The sequence below is a fragment of the Poromitra crassiceps genome (assembly GCF_964638095.1).
Source record: "Poromitra crassiceps genome assembly, chromosome: 4".
In the NCBI taxonomy this organism is placed as follows: domain Eukaryota; kingdom Metazoa; phylum Chordata; class Actinopteri; order Beryciformes; family Melamphaidae; genus Poromitra; species Poromitra crassiceps.
In genome coordinates, this window is record NC_139626.1 from 46207788 (window position 1) to 46227083 (window position 19296).

General features: G+C 42.5%; 2 protein-coding genes across 2 annotated transcripts; one reads left to right on the plus strand and one right to left on the minus strand.

The window, feature by feature from the left end:
* Positions 1-752: 752 nt before the first annotated feature.
* Positions 753-8058, minus strand: sparcl1 (SPARC-like 1; the record flags this gene model as incomplete). The annotated part of the gene is made up of 10 exons (XM_083635511.1): positions 753-781; positions 1289-1437; positions 2639-2787; positions 2922-3058; positions 3251-3371; positions 3461-3582; positions 5114-5222; positions 6494-7669; positions 7799-7864; positions 8005-8058. The coding sequence occupies 10 exons, from the start codon at positions 8056-8058 to the stop codon at positions 753-755; spliced, it is 2112 nt and encodes a 703-aa protein (XP_083491637.1).
* Positions 8059-13752: 5694 nt separating this feature from the next.
* On the plus strand, positions 13753-18919 carry scpp1 (secretory calcium-binding phosphoprotein 1). The gene is made up of 9 exons (XM_083635517.1): positions 13753-13869; positions 14209-14263; positions 14822-14869; positions 15138-15191; positions 15333-15359; positions 15494-15559; positions 16765-16803; positions 16980-17039; positions 17762-18919. The coding sequence occupies exons 2-9, from the start codon at positions 14210-14212 to the stop codon at positions 18326-18328; spliced, it is 915 nt and encodes a 304-aa protein (XP_083491643.1). The 5' UTR covers positions 13753-13869; position 14209; the 3' UTR covers positions 18329-18919.
* Positions 18920-19296: the final 377 nt, after the last annotated feature.

Genomic DNA, 19296 nt, shown 5'->3' on the forward strand with positions numbered 1-19296 from the left:
GCACTTTATTTCTGGGTTCTAAAGAATCACAAGTCATATGCATCAATCAACATCAATAACACGTGTAGTACATTGAAACATTCTATGAGATATTGTGAAGTCCATTGATGTCCATAAATCTTTAATTGGAGCTATTATAAAGTCTAAGACAGAAGCAGTGACAAACAGTCACAATCAGTTTTTGTTTTACATTATGCGATCACAAATTCTACAAGGATAGGAAATGATCTATTTTGGCGTGAAAAAGAGTAACTTTAGAATTACATTCTGCCCTAAATCATTCTAACATACCACAGATCTTTTTTGTGCCTCAAATATACAATGCTTTTCCTATACTGCCTTCTATAATGAGCTGTTGTAAACGTCCCCCTTTTGGAATGCATTCAGAAAACAGATTCTGTATAAAACTATTCATGGCTAAACAAAACTCTTCCTTGTCATCTAATACAATCACTCCTCCAACTGTGTCTCTAGATGACAGAACAAAGATCCAAAATGTCCAAGCTTGGTCTGACACAAGATAATACAAATGACCCCCATCCCCCACCCCGCCCCCCCCCCCTACCCGCAACCCCCATCATCCCAACATTGCAGAAAGAGAAACAATTGTCTTTCGTTTGTACTTTTCAGAGTGTCTCATAACATTTTGAATGGACATAACTGTCTCTTCTGTCCGTGGAGGCTTCTTCTGACTCAACATTGTCGGAGCAGTTCCCACAAGCCCATGTGGCAGATGGGGTACAAGATAGAGCTCAGAATAGCAGGTTGTCATCCATATCCTCTGTGGAGAAAATAAATGAATGCATAGAATTAACAAAGTTAAATGCACTTTTACTTGACATACTATGTAGCCTACATAACTTTCTGCAATGTCGTCCTACATTGTCATTACTTGGGTGAGATACATTTAGGATTTAGTCACTGCATAGTTGTGGGTGAAAGGATTAACTTTGACTGGTAAATAGCAACATGGCAATTTTCTCATTTTGAGAAACATGACATGTAGAGCTATTAAATTAACTACCTAATTCCCCACCTAATTCGGATTGTATTTCATGCAGACATTTATTGAAAAAAAAGTTAATAAAAAACAAATTCTGTTGTGTACTTTTGGTCGAGAACAAGCGCAAAACTTTTAAACCCACAGCGCAGTGGTGTGGCCATTCAGCTCCAAGACTCCACACCCACTCGCAGCACCCCACCCCCCCACCCCCCTAGCCAAGTGTTCGAATCGAAGCCGGTCTTGTACTAGTCTAAGTTTGTGTTGATCTGATGCCATCACTCTTACCATCCTTGATACCAAAACAGTAGATCCACTCCTTTAAGGACACTAGCTTGTCCTTGTCAGCGTCACACTCCTGGAAGAAGCGGGAGGTGCAGTGCTCCATGGGCACCAGGGGGACCCGGAGAGGGGCCAACTCTGAGTGGGACAGGAATCTGCAAAGGGTTTAGGGGAACCCTGAGTATCTTGACTATCTAATACTGTATGCATGCACGGCAGTTACACTGATATATTGAGTATCTTGACTATCTAATACTGTATGCATGCACGGCAGTTACACTGATATATTGAGTATCTTGACTATCTAATACTGTATGCATGCACTGCAGTTACACTGATATATTGAGTATCTTGACTATCTAATACTGTATGCATGCACGGCAGTTACACTGATATATTGAGTATATTGACTATCTAATACTGTATGCATGCACGGCAGTTACACTGATATATTGAGTATATTGACTATCTAATACTGTATCCATGCACTGGGTTACACTGATATATTGAGTATCTTGACTATCTAATACTGTATGCATGCACGGTTACACTGGTATATTGAGTATATTGACGACTATCTAATACTGTATCCATGCACTGCAGTTACACTGATATATTGAGTATCTTGACTATCTAATGCTGTATGCATGTAATGAGCTGGGGTTACACTGATATATTGAGTATCTTGAGTCAAGATACTCAATATATCAAGATTCTTGACTATCTAATACTGTATGCATGCAGTGCAGTTACACATATATTGAGTATCTTGACTATCTAATACTGTATGCATGCACTGGGTTACACTGATATATTGAGTATCTTGACTATCTAATACTGTATGCATGCACTGGGTTACACTGATATATTGAGTATCTTGACTATCTAATACTGTATATGCATGCACTGGGGTTACACTGTTATATTGGTTTGCTAATATATTGGGATATTAGCCTTTTATTACATATTGGACCGTCTTGTTATCCACCTTGGATATGATGGAGGTTTCTCCCTGAGCAAGCTGTTGACCAGCTAAAATAATTAAATTGGAATGGACTTCAAGGGAGAGTTTTAGTGTCCCATGTAAAATGATAAATGTTGTTTCAGAGACTTTTCCGCCCTGCCATGCATATCATTTTAGAGGAAACAGTAACACTGACTGCATCCTTAAACATTTGGCAAGAAAATGGTGCAAAAATATCAGCTATCAGTGACTTAAATGTAAAAATATTTTTATTGACCTCGAAAGTCCCATATATGTCGAACCCTAGTATGCATGGTATGAGCAGTTGAGGATACATTTTGGGAGCATATGAAATCATATACTGAACACAGAAGAATCAAATCAAACTGTACCTGTCAGAAGGGTGCTGGTCCATCTGGGCAAACTGCCAGTGCACTGGGTAGATGTACATGTTGTAGTTCTTCTCAAAGTCCTGGGCCAGCAGCTCAATGGGATGATCTCCAGCATGGAGACGCCTCTCACTCTCATAGATCTTCTTCACCTGGGATTAGAGAATACCACAAAGAGAGTACACAAGAATTGATGACACATATACGCTTACGTGAATTAAATCCTATTATGAACGAGAGGTTCAGATTCAGACTTCCCATATTGCTTTTGTGTAATGCATCTTACTCTAACACGCTGTTTGGAAGTGAGGAACCCAGGAGACATGGAGTCGTGGTCATAGAGCTGCAGCAGCACATTTTTCAGCCAGTCCCTCATCCGTAGAGGGAACTGGACCAGCTCAGTGTCCAGGCATGGAGCTATGACTGAGAGAGAGACAGAGAGACAGAGACAGAGACAGAGACAGAGACAGAGACAGAGACAGAGACAGAGACAGAGACAGAGACAGAGACAGAGACAGAGAGAGACAGGCACGGACAGGGTAAGACGTTTTCCTTGTGCTACTGCAACTAAAAAGGTTGTAGTTTAAATCTTCTACACAGCGGATAACCCCCTACATTTGCATGGCCCAGTGTAGTCAAGATGGAGTTTGTGTCCTCTCTTGGTGCCCTCCAGGTTGCATTTAGTCGCAAAGAGTTCGCATGATGTGTCGTATGTGTTATTGTCTGTCCCACAAACCTGTAGAGTAGGAACATCGCAACGATCAAACATTTTCAACATTCTAAAGACATTTTCAGTTTCGTCGTCATTGAGTCGTTCATACTTACGTGGTCAAATTCGTTCACGCTGGGGGGACATTCTGAAGGTTCTTGACACACACAGCCTGGCTTATTGTCCGCATCAAGTTTACAGGTCTTCCCACGTTTGCAGCGGAAGTTGTCACATGGGTCTAGAAGAAAAGACAAGTTAGTTAAGTAAAGTGGGGACGTTATTATTTTTGTCCCCATGGATACATTCATCCATTTGACCCATGCTCTAGTAGGAACCTTCCTAGAACTAGGAGCAGTGGGCAGCCACAGTGCAGCGCCCGGGGACCAACTCCCGTTCTTTTGCAAGTGCCTTGGTCAGGGGCACTGACAGGAGTATTAACCCTAACATAACATACAGGCCCGCGGGAAGTAGGGGTGCTGCAGGTGCTGGATTTTTTCCAAAAAAAAAAATGTTTTTTTTTTTTTTTTTACAAATGTAATTAAAAATATTTTGCAGTGCACTATGTTCCTTTCTTGTTTAAGAATGTTTCGGGAAATGAAAATGTAGCCTATTTAAATAGAATTATCAACAATAACAATCAAGGAAGTTACATGCTTGTAGGCTAGAGAAGAAGAAGCGCGCATGCACGCACATGTTGTGTTGAACCAACCAACAACCAATACGAATTGTTTAATCTGGCAATAAAGAAATGTGAACTTGACATGCTATTTTAGTAGCCTACTCAAAAATGCACCTCCCACTATACAGCAAAGAGAGGAGTCAATGTTTCTTGATTTATGCCATTCAGATCAGAATAATTAGTCTAGTCATTAAGTTTGCTGATAATATTTCTATCATGTTAAGTCTGTGTCATGTTAACTGGTGTATTCAGAGCAAATAGGGAGATATAGAGCATTATCATCATGCTATATATCTCCCTCTTTGCTCTGAATGAGTGAGAAAAGGAGAAAATACTGAATAATTACATCACAACAGTATCCTAATGTTGATTTAAAATGAGATATTCCTCTAAATATGGCAAAAAAATGTAAAAAAAAAACGCCCAAATTTTTTTCGCCGGGGCCCTTGCGGGCCCCACCGAGAGTCCCTTCCTCCCAGTACCCCCTGCTTAAAATGACTTCCAGCGGCCCTGCATGAAACCCAGGAAACCCACACGACCATGGGGTGAAGATGCAAACTTCACACAGAAGGGGACCTGGGGCAGACCGGGATTCGGACCCAGGAACCTTCTTGCTGTGAGACAACAGTGCTAACCACTGAGCCACTGTGTGGTCTACATTGGAACACACTATGACCCTTGACCTATATTTAATCTGTATGTTGAGATCACTTCTACAGTGCTATTATTATATTCATGCATTGTTTATGTCTTCAAAAACAATGCCTATATGTTGGCTGCATGTTTGGTTAAACAGGCCGATAACTGGAAGCTAATGAGCTATAACCGCAGCACATCAACCCCTGCATTCCATCGCCATTTGAGTTTATACAGTGCGTAAATTCAACCTGATCTCTCTCATTGACTCCTTAAGCCTGTTGTGTTTTGCTAGTGACCGTGAAGCAGAGTCGCACTATTCATGTGGGAGTTTGAGCAAAAATGATCCCGTCAGCAGATTCCCCTGTGAGATTGTTGTGGTAGCGCGGAGATGTTTCATAGTGATTATGGTGGTTGAACGGTGCTGCAGTTGCTGACTTGGCTGTGCACTAACCAGCAGGGGCTTCTGGGTGATGCACGCCTCCCCCGAGAGACGGCCTGGCACTGGGGTAGAGATCCACAGAGGCTCTGATCTGCACCGGATTCATACCCACTAGAGGAGCCTGGGAAGGTTTACAGGGAACATACAATAGAGATCGACTTCAAATATGACTCAACTCCAAACCTCTGTGGAAAGCGTGCCACCTAATGGTAAAAAGCATGCTACTGAAATGACCTTTTGCTATTGGCTGATCTTTGGTGGCAGGTAATGTCACCTTCTACAGAGTACAACAGGTGGTGACATCACCTTCTACAGAGTAGAACAGGTGGTGACGTCACCTTCTACAGAGTACAACAGGTGGTGACATCACTCTACAGAGTATACAACAGGTAGTGACGTCACCTTCTACAGAGTACAACAGGTGGTGACATCACTCTACAGAGTATACAACAGGTAGTGACGTCACCTTCTACAGAGTACAACAGGTGGTGACATCACTCTACAGAGTATACAACAGGTAGTGATGTCACCTTCTACAGAGTACAACAGGTGGTGACATCACCTTCTACAGAGTACAACAGGTGGTGACATCACTCTACAGAGTATACAACAGGTAGTGACGTCACCTTCTACAGAGTACAACAGGTGGTGACATCACTCTACAGAGTATACAACAGGTAGTGACGTCACCTTCTACAGAGTACAACAGGTGGTGACATCACTCTACAGAGTATACAACAGGTAGTGATGTCACCTTCTACAGAGTACAACAGGTGGTGACATCACCTTCTACAGAGTACAACAGGTGGTGAAGTCACATTCTACAGAGTACAACAGGTGGTGACATCACTCTACAGAGTATACAACAGGTGGTAATGTCACCTTCTACAGAGTACAACAGGTGGTGACATCACCTTCTACAGAGTACAACAGGTGGTGACGTCACCTGGCACCAAAGACCAGCCAATAGCAGATGGTAAATTCAGTAGCATGCATTTTACCATTCGATCATGTCAGGCTTTACACAGAGTTTGGTTTGGCATGTAAGGGAATCACAAGCAAATAGTAAACATGTTGTCCCCCACCGGTGATGTAGTTCCACCCTTGGGTTAGACCCATTCATTGACAATGCCGCCCCCTAGTGGCACAAAGTCAATGGTTACAGTGTGACTAACAAACGTACGTATGAAGGAACGAACGAATGAACGGATGAGACCTATCTATAGCCCCCCTTTGATGGAGGCATAGACCATATAAATAGATGGACGTAGCCTCAGTGATGTCAGCCATTGGTTTTTGGACTCCCATGGGGGTGGGGGACAAAAATGTTGCTACCATTTCATGGAGGCCACATGAATGACGAGACTGGAGACAATAAATGTCAATATGTACCCATTTCCCTGCTCTTCTCCTCTTGGCCTTGTGGACCGCATTGTTGGTGTTGCTGCCCTCGGGCCTCTGAGGATCCAGCTGGCTCTGCTCAGGTCCAGGGTGAGCTTCATCCCTCTGAGGAGGGTGCTTCCTGATCCTCTGGTTCTTCTTCTGCTTCCTTGTCTTTCCCTTGGTGTGACTCGCACTATCATTCTTAGTCTTCTCTTCTTCCTCCGCATCCTCCTTCTTGGCCAGTCGCTCTTGGAGGTCCACGTCCATGTCGGGTTCTTTCTTGTTGCCGCTCTGTTCTTTAGATTCAGCCTGGGAAACGTTACCTTTGTCCTTGTCGTCCTTCCCCTCCGGAAGCACGTCCTGATCTGCCTCTTCCATGATGTCTGCTGCCTCAGTATTTTGCAGGCCTTGTTCATAGTCATTGGCTACAGTGGGGACTTCTTTCTCAGCGGTGAGCGTTTCCTCGTCTTGAACATCAGAAACGTCTGTCTTTGAGAGAAGCTGGGCAACGTCATCGCTGTGGGGTTTCACCTCCGCAAAGCCAGTCGGCAAAGGCTGTGAAATGCCACTATCGGCAGCGTAGTCCAGATCAACTGGGATCTCCGACTCTGTGCTGCCATCGGTTTCCTCCACCTGCGCCTCCTGCTCTCCTCTCACACCTATCTCACCGATGGACACGTCCTCCTTAACCTTGACTGACATCTCCTCTGCCTCTACGTCATCTTCTTTTTCCAGAATGTCGCCGCCTTCCTCGCTCTCCTCCTTCACGTCCTCCTCATCTGCCGCCTCTTTAGCATCTTCCTCCGTTTCTAAGTTGTCCTCCAACTTTCTCTCCTCCTCCTCCTCCTCCTCCTCGGTCATCTCCACAGCCTCCTCGGAGTCCACCTCCCCTTTGTCTACCTCCCCTTCATCCTCATCCTGCTGCCCCTCCTCTTCCTCTGCCTCCTCCTCATCTGCCTCTTTCTTCAGGAGGTCTGCCAGTTCCTCCTCACTCAGTAGGACTGCGGTGCTCTTGTCGCGCTTGTCCGTCACCTCGAACACCCCGTCCTCCTTGTTAGCGTTAGCGTTAGCATTAGCATTGTCCTCAGAGCTCATCTCCTCGTCTTCCTGCTCCTGGCTGCTGGCTTCAAATGTGACAAAAGTGGGCAAGACCTCTCCCTTATTGGCCTCCTCTGGGATAACATCCTTAACCAGGAGAGAGGAAAAGTATTATTATTATGTTTATTATTATTAATATTAATATTATTATTTACAATATTAAATCAAATGAATACAAATTTGATACCAATGAACCAATTTGGTGCCCCGCCTTACCTTCTCTTTGGCTGTGGGTGAGGTCTTAACCAAGGCATGGTGTTTTCCATGCGGTTTACTTTTTACCTGGACATAATGGGAAGAATTAATTATGAAAACCATAATACCAAAACAGCAAGAACAATGGATATATTTCTTCTGGCAATGTTCACATGGCAGTGTTTACTTAACAAATCATGAACAATATCAAAAACATTGTTACTCACAGACAGAGAAAATGTTGCTGCCAATAAGCAAATCAATGCTAAGCGGGCCCTCATACCTGTGACATGAATATGAATTGTTTAATTAAAGGAGAACATGAAACAACATTTGATTACATGGCTTAATAGGAAGCCACATTACTGTGAATCACTGCAGAGCAGACGGAATAGCCCTGGATTTCTCATGTGATGTTCCAAATCAGAAACTAATAAAGAAACAACTCAAAAACTTGTTCAGAAACTGAACAAGTTTTGAACTGAATAATGACTTCTGACTGGTCACAGCGAGCGAGACATGGACTAGAGACGTTTCAAAGTTAAAGCAGCTGAGTGCATCTGTATGCTGCTCCAACACATTCATGAGCAGGAGCGCCGCGGGATTAGCCTGCACTGTTGCCAAGGTTACCGGCCTCCGAGATGAAAGTCACATTCAGAGCTCGTAGAGACTAAAGTCAACATCAGAAGCTAGCAGACTGGAAAAAGTTGACTAAGTCCACAAACTTTTTTGTCTCTCTGGACGGAAACAAAGCAGACATTACTGGGCCCGTCCAGGGAAACAATAGCTGCCTGGGTCCGACCCAGTGAAGCCCAAATGGGTGCAGGCAAGGGGGGGGATTGAGAGAATTCACCACCAAAAGTGATATTAAATAAATCACTGACAAATATTTATATCTTGACAATTCTATTTGTAAGGCAATGCTACAAATGTCACATATTCACATTTCATTTTTCAATATTTTACCCATTACATGAAAGGGAGAAATTAAATTAAACTACTTGTAATGATGATCTAAGAGATTATTTTCAAGTATATAACACTTCATATGGCTGATGCACAAGCCTACTTTAGCAATACATACAGTTTGCCTAAAGCCTATAGTGTCGATAATGTAAGCTACAGTATAGGCAATGTATAGGTCATCTAACATGTACAGCATAATGCAAGGCATCAATGTTATTGGGGAGCAGCAAAGCACATTTTTGGTCATTACAAGATGCTATAGGCATGCTAGCAGCATTCACTGCATATACCACACAACAAGTTGGATTTCAGTCAGATACACACTAATTAGTCAAACCCCTTTTTGATCATCAAAGAATGACCTTTTTAAAACAGTTGAAAAGTCATTAGACAGACACATTACCTGAGGTTGGCAGTTGCAAGAAAACTGAGAATTCAAAAGAAATACAGATGATGAATGCCTGTGTTGAACCTGCGGAAGATGTCCTTTCGTATTCAAGAGAGCGCTCACACTGTCCATACAAACTAGCATGCTGCACACACACACACGCACGCACGCACGCACGCACGCACGCACGCCCGCACACGCACACACACACACACACACACACACACACACACACACACACACACACAGCAGGCATGCACACACACAAACACACACACGCACACACACACACACGCACACACACACACACACACACACACACACGAACACACACACACACACACACACACACACACACACACATGCACGCGCACACACACACACACACACACACACACACACACACACACACACACACACACACACACACACACACACACACACATGAACACACACACACACACACACACACACACACACACACACACATTTGTTCTGGGTCTCTGGTGTCAATGCTTTTCTAGGGTAACATAGGGAGGGTCTCTTGACTATGAGGCCGTCAGTGTAAATAAGAATTTGTTCTTAATGACTCGCCTGTCTAAATAAAGGTTAAATAAATAAAATAAATAAATAAATGATGGGGAGAGAGAGGTGGGGGGGTTTGTATGCAGGACAGGACTAACACGTTCATATGGATAGTTTGGGCATAATGATTTTGAGGGAGAATTAGCCTACATGCAGTGATGGTGCGATATAAATGACACTATTTATTTGTTTTGTTGTTGTGCATAATCTACTCATTATGTACCTCTGGTATAATGCAACTACTGTGACTGTGCTCTTCATCATTTGTTATGACTGAAATGATCAATGACCATTTTTTGCCACTAGATGTCACTCTGTGACAAGTCTATTTCTTACAGTTATGACAGCAATATGTGTCACAACTCTTCTTAGACGCAATTAACTTCCAATAGTTACATCCACTGACATGACAGCAGGCCAGGCAGGTTTGTCTACCATGATACATTGACAGCCAATTTTACATACTCCACAGTATTGCAAAATATGTCTTTTGGATTTTTTTCATAAAATGTTATTCTCCACAGTGGACTCATGTCTCAATGTCAGTGATATATACAGATACTAATTGCTAGTAGTTATGTCAGAAGATTTCCAGCAACGATTATCATATTGACTGTGAGACATGATTTCTTCTTCTGGTCATTACAACAATTATATTGCTGTCTCTGAGATATACACTCATGGGTACCCGGTACACCATACTAATAGTAGTGGGTAGGTGTCAGCTATCAGCTCAATGTGAACCAGCTACCAATGTGACATCCACCTCAATTATCAAAGAGATTATCTGAGTTGCTGAAGGCTTTCTGTCAGCTCCAAACAGTCTGGCCATTCTCCTCTCATCAACAAGACATTTCCGTCCACAGAACTGCTGCTCACTGGATGTCGGCAGTTTCAGAAATATCCAAACCAGTGTTCATTTCGTTGACAAAATCTATGACGGAAAAATTTCACTTTCACTGATGAAAACTAGATGTTAACTGAATAAAAACAAAGTTGTTATGACAAAAGCTACAAGGAAATCTATTGACACATACCGGTACTCCATTATTAATAGTACTACCAGCCTCATTTGAAAAATCAATAATGTAGGTAGCCTACATAAAATGCCTGAGTGAAAAGCAGGATAACATCATGAACCTATTAAGCAACCTCAGGGCAAATGTTGCAGACAATGTTGCCTTCCAATGTGTGCCAGCAGCAGCGTCAATCACCCACCGCCTCCTCCTCACTCCTCCCCGTTCTAAAGCTGTACCTTACAATGACTGCTACTGTGAGCTGTGGTTTGGTGAACTGCTCCAGACTGGCCAACATTTGCTCTAATTACATGTTCCATTTACATGCTTTAAATGGCTGATGCTAAAGTGAGGTCAAACGAGGAATTCTGCAGGCTTATTTGAGGCCTGACCAAATATGGACATCCCGGAAACAAGCAGGAATCCCAGGGCGGAAATGAACCTTAGTCTTCATATAGGTTTTCTACTGTATCACGACCTTTGTCCATGTAGGGATTGACTGACTGATTGGTTGATTTTCTTAATGGATATAAAAGACAACTAAATCCAAGGGATAAACATGTAAAAGTGTGAGCACTTGTTCCCAACATGGTCCCTGATATATAGTATAGTAGATTACAAATATATGGTTTTATTCAGTTAACCCATTTACACCCAAACACTGTATTTAGTATGTTACGGAAAAGCCCCAGAATTTTTTTTTCCTGGTAGAGGAAACACAACATGTGCTGTGGAAACTGTCAAGACGTGGCTACACATGACAAAATAATTTGTTTTGATTTTGCATATTTATCATGCCATAATTGATAAACAAGTTTTACTTTATTGCAAAAACGCAAAAACAAAAAAGTTTACAAAAAACAAACAAACAGACACACAAAAACCTCCATTCCACTTCCATGCATTTGACTATAAAACGTGCACTGTTGGATCAGGCTGCCATGGGGACCCCGGGCTAAATCATTAGAGCAGGGCCACATCTGGACCAAATTCGGTGCTTTTAGATTCGATTTGCACAAACATAACCTCATATCTCCCCAAGTCTCTCAACTAAAAGGTTTAAAAAGTGTGTTTTGCATGAGGTTATGAATCGAGTGATGGAACACATTCAGAGGCCACCGCTGCAATGCTATCACATTATGTTCTAACTCTAGTGGTGCCAAAGATCACTGTGAAAGTGATGAATCCCCCCAGATGGTACCGACAAACCTACTGGCTCAGAGACTATGAAGGAAATTATAAACTTCCGTCGAGGACAAAAAGCCTGCATCGTTGCAGGCATTTCTGTTTCTCTCCATCTCGACAGCTAGTTAGGCTCTGGCCTAGCAAGGCACTCCACCTCAAGACCGGCTGCTAAAATAATGAGATTATAGTTTGTTTATCCCTAACGTGTCATCCACCATTGAAGTGGCCAACCAGCCTTATCAGGAGAACGATCAGATTCGGTCGATCAGACCCGGGCTTGGGGGCCGGGCCTGGGTCCGAATTTCCCTACTATTGTGCAGACCCGGACCGGGCCCGGTCGGGCAGGGCTCAGGTTCGGGCAGAAAATCTAACCTCTAGCCATCCTACATGGGCCTTACACCTCTTCTTTGAAAACCCATTTAACGTGTTACCTTCACAACACTGGAATACATCAGGGTCAGATTTCTTTGCTTTTTACCCCAAACAACAATCAATCAACGTCTAGAGACCGTGCACAATAAAATAATAATAATAACTGATTTCTATTGCTGCTGGTCATGATTGACAGTCCGCATCAACAGGGCCGAATCATTGACAGTGGTACTGGTGGTGTAGTTAAGAATGTCATATGGAACCGACCTGGGATGGCTAGGCCAATTCTAGGTGAAGGCCAGTTTCAAGGCTAAGGCTAGGTTAATGCTAGGTTGATGGAAGGCATTAGATGGTGAGGTCAAATGGAGTTTGTAGCATAGAGGGGGGTGTTTCCAGGATGCTGGATTTCACCGTTAAGCCTTCTTGAGGTGTCGTGGGCCTAACTTAACGAAACATCGGTGAAGGAAGGTGCCCACTTGAGAACCCCAATGACATGCTGCATACTGCTGTTGGCTAGGGTAGGTCACTGGTGATTGGTCCATCTGAATGACTGTAGATCTATGATGGTGTAGCCTGATGTCTCCTTTGGTGTTGCATATGATCGTGGTTATATCACTCGTTTATTTGCTTGTTTTTAAATCTGGATTGGGATTCTACATGTGTTTTACCTTGGATTTTGGCACAAAAGATAGCAACATCTTGTCCTGTGTATTAGTGAATGATAATAATAATAATAATAAATTACATTTATATAGTGCACTTCTCAGGGCTCAAAGATGCTTTAGAAACACAGGATAACATTATTTTAATAAAGACATATAAAAAGATGAAAATAGATAACAGAGTAAAAAGATTATAGGTCAAACGCAAGGGTGAAAAGGCGGGTTTTGATGGCTTTTTTGAAAGATGACAGAAAGAAACAACTACAACTAAAAAAACAACAACATTCCACCGGATATCAACATGTTCATGTCTGGCCCTCCTTTCCTCTGTGAGTGGGTGAGTTTGTTTTTTCAACTGGCCACAAACCCTATGGTTTAGGATGCTAAATTATACTGTATTTCACTTAAGACAGTGCGGGGGTGGAGGAAATGTAGTGGCTGTGTGCTGTGTGTGTGTGTGTGTGTGTGTGTGTGTGTGTGTGTGTGTGTGTGTGTGTGTGTGTGTGTGTGTGTGTGTGTGTGTGTGTGTGTGTGTGTGTGTGTGTGTGTGTGTGTGTGTGTGTGTGTGTGTGTGTGTGTGTGCGTGCGTGCGTGCGCGTGCGGGGGTGTGTGATCCTCATTATGCCAGTGTGTTTGTTTTGTGCTTTGGTTTCCGGAGGAATCTCCAAGAAGTACCTCAAGGAACACCTTCACATGTTGACAGACGTCTGGGAGGAAGTGATGCAACATGTTAATTGAGGCTGCATATATAGTCGTCTGTGTTTCCTTCAACACATCCACAAATTCAGCCTGCTTCCATACGTGGTACAGTACAGCTATAGCACTATAGCGCTGCAGTATAGCCTGCACTACGCAAGGACCACCAGCTACATTTTATTTATTCTACCTCTGATTCTAAACGACAAAAAAGACAAAAAGGTAATTGATTGTTCTAATTATAGCATAAAAATGTTTTTTGTGTGTGTGTGTGTTTTAGTTCATAACTCACTCTGTTAATGTGTGGGTGCAGCGTGGACTACATTTCATTTTCTGTATTCTTTGCTACATTTTTGTCACTCACTTCACATTCTCTACGCTTCTTATGTGTTCTCAATGTTTATGTTGACGCTGAACTGCAAAAATAATTCCCGCCCTTGGGGAGAGTAAATATCATCTACTGAAGTGAAATGCATTCACGATATATTTTTGTTTACAGATGATGTCAGTTCAGGTGCTGGATCAATGTTGTTAACAATGTCGATTACATGTCTGTTACAGAATGAAAATCACCATAGTAACATTTTGCCTGATTGGAGCAGTCTTTGCCAACCCTGTGAGTATGCTACCCTCACAATAACAACGTAAACTTAAACTGGTAAATGTAAACATTACGCAACTCAGAGCAAATTTAACTGAATTTCTACTTGATGACTTGATTCTACAGATTATTCCCCCCCCCCCCCAAAAACTAGCATGCTAATTTTATTTAAGTGTCGAGGCTGTGATCAAAATGAAGTAGACAGCAGCATAATGTTGCCCACCTTGCGGCTTCAGGTGGCTCTGTACTGTTGTGGGAGTATTTTCTTGCATGTACTCTAAGGCCCTTTTCAATCACAGACATCATACAGTAGCAACTCAAAAGGATCATCTTCATCCTATGGTGTTTCTTTCAGTTTGAGATTTCTTTTGTCATGTGATCATTGTCTCCTATTGTGAAAATACCTGCCGTGTGTATCTACAAAGCAGTGTGGTCAGCCAAGAGTTTACAGGTTGACACATTTGAACCAGATAAACTCCCCGCTGAGCACGTGTTGATATTCTGAAATGCCATCTGAGACGTGTTATATTTATTCACGTTTGCCAATACCATATTTGTTTCTTTCCTTGACAGATTTTGTACAATGTTGACGTGAAACCAAACGGGTTGGAAACAAACACGGTGAGTGTTATTGGAAATACAGCTCATTATCCAATATATTCAATCCTATTTCAACAGAAAAACGTACAATTGTTGCGCAAACTCATAAACTCCACAAACCTCCAGAGAGAATTCAGACTCTATTGTTTACGACAGCGTCCACACCCACGTGCAGCAACATGAATGGATCGTAAATGTTTGAGGGTTGTTGATGTTTGCAGCTGCAGGGTATATGATTAAATGCATTGTGGTTTTTGCTGACATTTTTGTCTTCCCTCCCCCCACCCAGACTCTAAGTTTATCTGATTCGCAATCATCTGAAAGGGACACCTCAGAGCTCCAGGTAGGCTATAAAAAAGATGACGACGATGTGTAAAAGATTGATTACTGACAAATTCAATGTTACTGACACATATGTTTTTCTTTGAATTGGTTTGATCTGTTTTCCAACCTCAACTGAGATCTATTCCTATTTGTCTTCCAGAGCTCTGAAGAAGATAGCTCAAATCAAGTGAGTTGTTTTGATTCCTCAACCTCTCCACGGCTCAAGAGAGGAAACGTCAAATGATTCTTAAATGCGCTAAAAAAAAGATTGGTTGAGGTCTCCTGATCAAATGTGTTTATTTTTTATTTTATTTTCTCCAGAGTTCCAAGTCATCAGAGTCAGAGTCATCAGAGTCAGAGTCATCAGAATCCACATCAGAGGACAAGGTGAGCTACTTACATCCGCAGTTGTGCTGCACTAACTATTAAAGAGGACATGGGACATTTGATCATATGACTCCATTTGATTTGCATTTCACCTCAGACGAGACAGGACACTGCTTACAACTCTTGAATTGACCTAGATTTGCTAGAAAGATGAACAACTTTTCACCAACTAGGGTGCTGCTAGATGATGTCACTAGGTTGACTGTACAGTAAGCAGTAGGGGTGTCAAAAATAATCGATTATAAGATGCATCGCGATGCGGACATGCACGATTCTGCATCGATTCACAAATGTCAAAAATCGTTTTTTGTTTTTGTTTTTGTTTTTAATAATCGAATAAAATATAATGGAAGTACATGCAGTTGTTTATTTGGATCATAATACAATGCAATTCCAAATGCACTTTTATTTTAAAAGTAGCCACACAGTGAGAAAAAATAAAGTGAGAAAAAATAAATCATGTATTGGGGAAAAAAGTAATACATCGATTGAAGATGCATCGAGATGCATCGATAATCGTAATCGAATCGAATCGTGAGGCCGAAGATTCACAGCCGAGTGCAGTGCAGTGCAGTGCTGTGCAGTACAGTACAGTACAGTACAGTTCAGTACAGTGCAGTACAGTGCAGTGCTGTGCAGTGCAGTACAGTACAGTACAGTACAGTGCAGCACAGTACAGTACAGTACAGTACAGTAGTGATGTTGTAGAATGGAATTGAAATCTCCTCCTATGTGTGTGCGTCTCCATTTCTGCATGTGTGAGATGTCTTATGACTAATAACTCATAGCATTAATTATGTGTATGCAATTAAGCTTATTGATTAGGAAATGCCAATGGAACTTCAATTTTCTACAACAAGTGGAGTACAGGCTGTTGAGAGTAAGGATTTTGAATTCTAAGAGGCTCACAGTATATATGCTGTTGTGTTTCTCACTGGGATTGTGCTTGTTTTGATTCATCAAAACGTTCAAAATCCTTACTACTGTATACAGTCAACCTACTGTATGGTGAAAAGCTGAAATGTGAATCTTTCTAGTAAATCTAGGTACATTTCAGACTCGAAAGCGGTGTCCTGTCTTGTCTACGATGAAATGCAAATGAACTATAGTCACACGATCAAGTGTTTCATGGCCCCTTTAAATTCCTGTAGGGAATAAAACTTTGCATCTTGCATCTTCTAAAGCCGCCTGTTTCTTTCCTGCAGACTTCGGAGGAGAGCGACAGCCAATCAGATGAACACACGGTAAGAGCAAATACAATCACTTCGTCAAACACACGTGAGCATCATGGCATGTGTTTAGGGTTTGTTCTTTGGTTTGCACCGCTCTGCTTTGATTCAATGTATTTGATGAGAGAGTTGTATGTATGGCATGTGTCATTAAGATTGCCCCTAAGCTCATATTCTTCATGTCGCCACAGGCACTCACTATGGGAGAGACCCAAGATAACAGCCTGGCCAGTGAGGAGAACCTACGCAAGGTGAGATAAAGTACACTTTCACTGACAAACACTGTTTTGAATCTGTGAGATTGACCTGTGATTAATATGCAAAGGGTCACACATAATCAAGGAAGTTTGAGGAGCTTTAGTAATCCTATAATGATATTTCTTTGCAGAATAGTATGCAAATATCACAGCAAAACTATGCATCTGAATAGCGATGTTAGTGATAGAAGAGATAGAAAAACTATAACTATGTCCGGGGGAATATATCCATATTATAATGATATTGTGATACACATGATACTAGATATCGTCTTAGATTTAGGATATCGTAATTTCGTGATACGGTAGTTTTTTCCCCCCCTGGTTTCAAAGGCTGCATTACAGTAAAGTGAATGATGTCATTTTCTGAACTCACCAGACTGTTCTAGCTGTTCTATTATTTGCCGCTAGTCATGATACCCACAAAACCGATGATTATTTATCAGAAATATCATTGTGTGAATAATTTTGTGAAAGCACTTTATGGCATTTTTTATATGCATTTGATTTTGATCACAGTCTTGTTTTAATAAAAGTGCTTTGACATCTCACATGTGGCTTTGACTTACAACTGAACATTTAGCCCACTTTGTAGAAAATACTGAGATATATATATTGTGTATCGTCATCATTCAGCCTAGAAATGCTGAGATTAGTTATGATTTTTTGGTCCATATCACCCAGCCCTAACGAGAACTCCTCATTCATTTCGACAGGGTTGGATCCGAGGGTTTGCGGGTGTCGTCTCAGTCCTGAGCGCTGAGGACAACAGCAGCAGCACGGAGGTCAAAGGTCAGCCAGATGACCTGGGCAACAAGCAGACCCAGGCCTCTCCCCCCTCCCCCGGCACGGCGTTTAGATGGGGGGCTCAGGGCAACACCAGCCTGACCCTGATGGAGAGCAACGCCGGCAGCAGCGACGCCAGCGACTCTGCCGGTGTCACGGACGCCACCAGCGAGAGCAGCGACAGCACCAGCAGCGAGAGCAGCGACAGCACCAGCAGCGAGAGCAGCGACAGCACCAGCAGCGAGAGCGACCAGACCAACGAGACCAGTGACAGCAGCCAGGAGAGCAGCGAGGAGAGCGCAGAGGAGGGCGGCGTCAGCGTCAGCGCGGAGCTGGAACAGCTCAGAGCCAAGGAGTGCGCGCAGGGAGCCGACAGCACCGGCTGCCACAGCGAGGAGGAGGACTTCTTCCAGGTCATAGGTGACGACGGCCATCACCCCGCGGGTCATCTGATGGTGCCAGAGGAGGATGACAGGGAGCTAAGCTTAAGGAGATGATGTGATTACGTTTGTTTGTTTTAAACACCTCAGTCTACTGGTGCTCACCTGTCTGTGCACACACGCCACACAGTGCTACTGTAAATGTTGCCACTATATGAACTTTATACTATGAACTTGCTGGTCTTTTTAAACACCTACCTAACCCTACCCACTGCTTCTGATTGTTGATTTTGACAAATGTTTATGTGCTAAATTGTGCTTCGTAATTATGTGATTTTTGTCCATGATATGTTTTTGTCCATTATGATGTAGCCTAAAGTTATATAAGCATTTGCTACTTTGTTCTGATAATAATAAATGCATGTGACGACGATCGTAATGGTTGTGATGGTTGTCTATTTTGATCAGTGTTGGGCAGTAATGCATTACAGTCATTACACTAGACTGGGTAAACCCAGCCTTCAACGTGACGTCACATGCTATGCCTGTATAGAGGTCACATGGAGGCTGGGTTTACCCAGGCTATATCTACACCCCTTGTATACCTGATTGCCACCTGTCAGCAAGCTTCCCTTGGTAATAGTGCTGGGTTGTGTGCACCAACCATGGATGCGGGAAGTGCGGGTGCTTAGGGTCTCCACCACCCTCTGCTGTTTTGTATTGGAATTGCAACGTCAATTAAAAACATAATTAAAATGTGTTTTATATGCTTTATACTGCGATATTTATGGTTTAGTTGAAGACTATGAGCAAAGCAAAGAGGGTGGAGATGTTATTTTTGATGTTTGGTTTATAATAAGATAATAATATAATAATAATAATAAGTTCAGTGTCACTGAAGTGACAGTACTGTCTGGACTGTCACAGTCACAGCCCAGAAGAGAGCAGCAAGCCAAGTATGGGGAGATATGAAAGAGCCAACAAAATGAGAAAGCTGCAATGCTCTGCTGCTGCAAAAGAACCAGTGTCACCACAGATTCCAGATGAGGTTGTGAGGCTTTAAGGGAACAGGTCAACCAACCGAA

Excerpts from the sequence above, each read along its gene's own strand:
- scpp1 (XM_083635517.1), top strand. The coding sequence starts at position 14,210 with ATGAAAATCACCATAGTAACATTTTGCCTGATTGGAGCAGTCTTTGCC. Across the intron at positions 15,192-15,332 it reads GGGACACCTCAGAGCTCCAG|AGCTCTGAAGAAGATAGCTC; the intron begins GTAGGCTATAAA and ends TTTGTCTTCCAG. Across the intron at positions 17,040-17,761 it reads GTGAGGAGAACCTACGCAAG|GGTTGGATCCGAGGGTTTGC; the intron begins GTGAGATAAAGT and ends TCATTTCGACAG.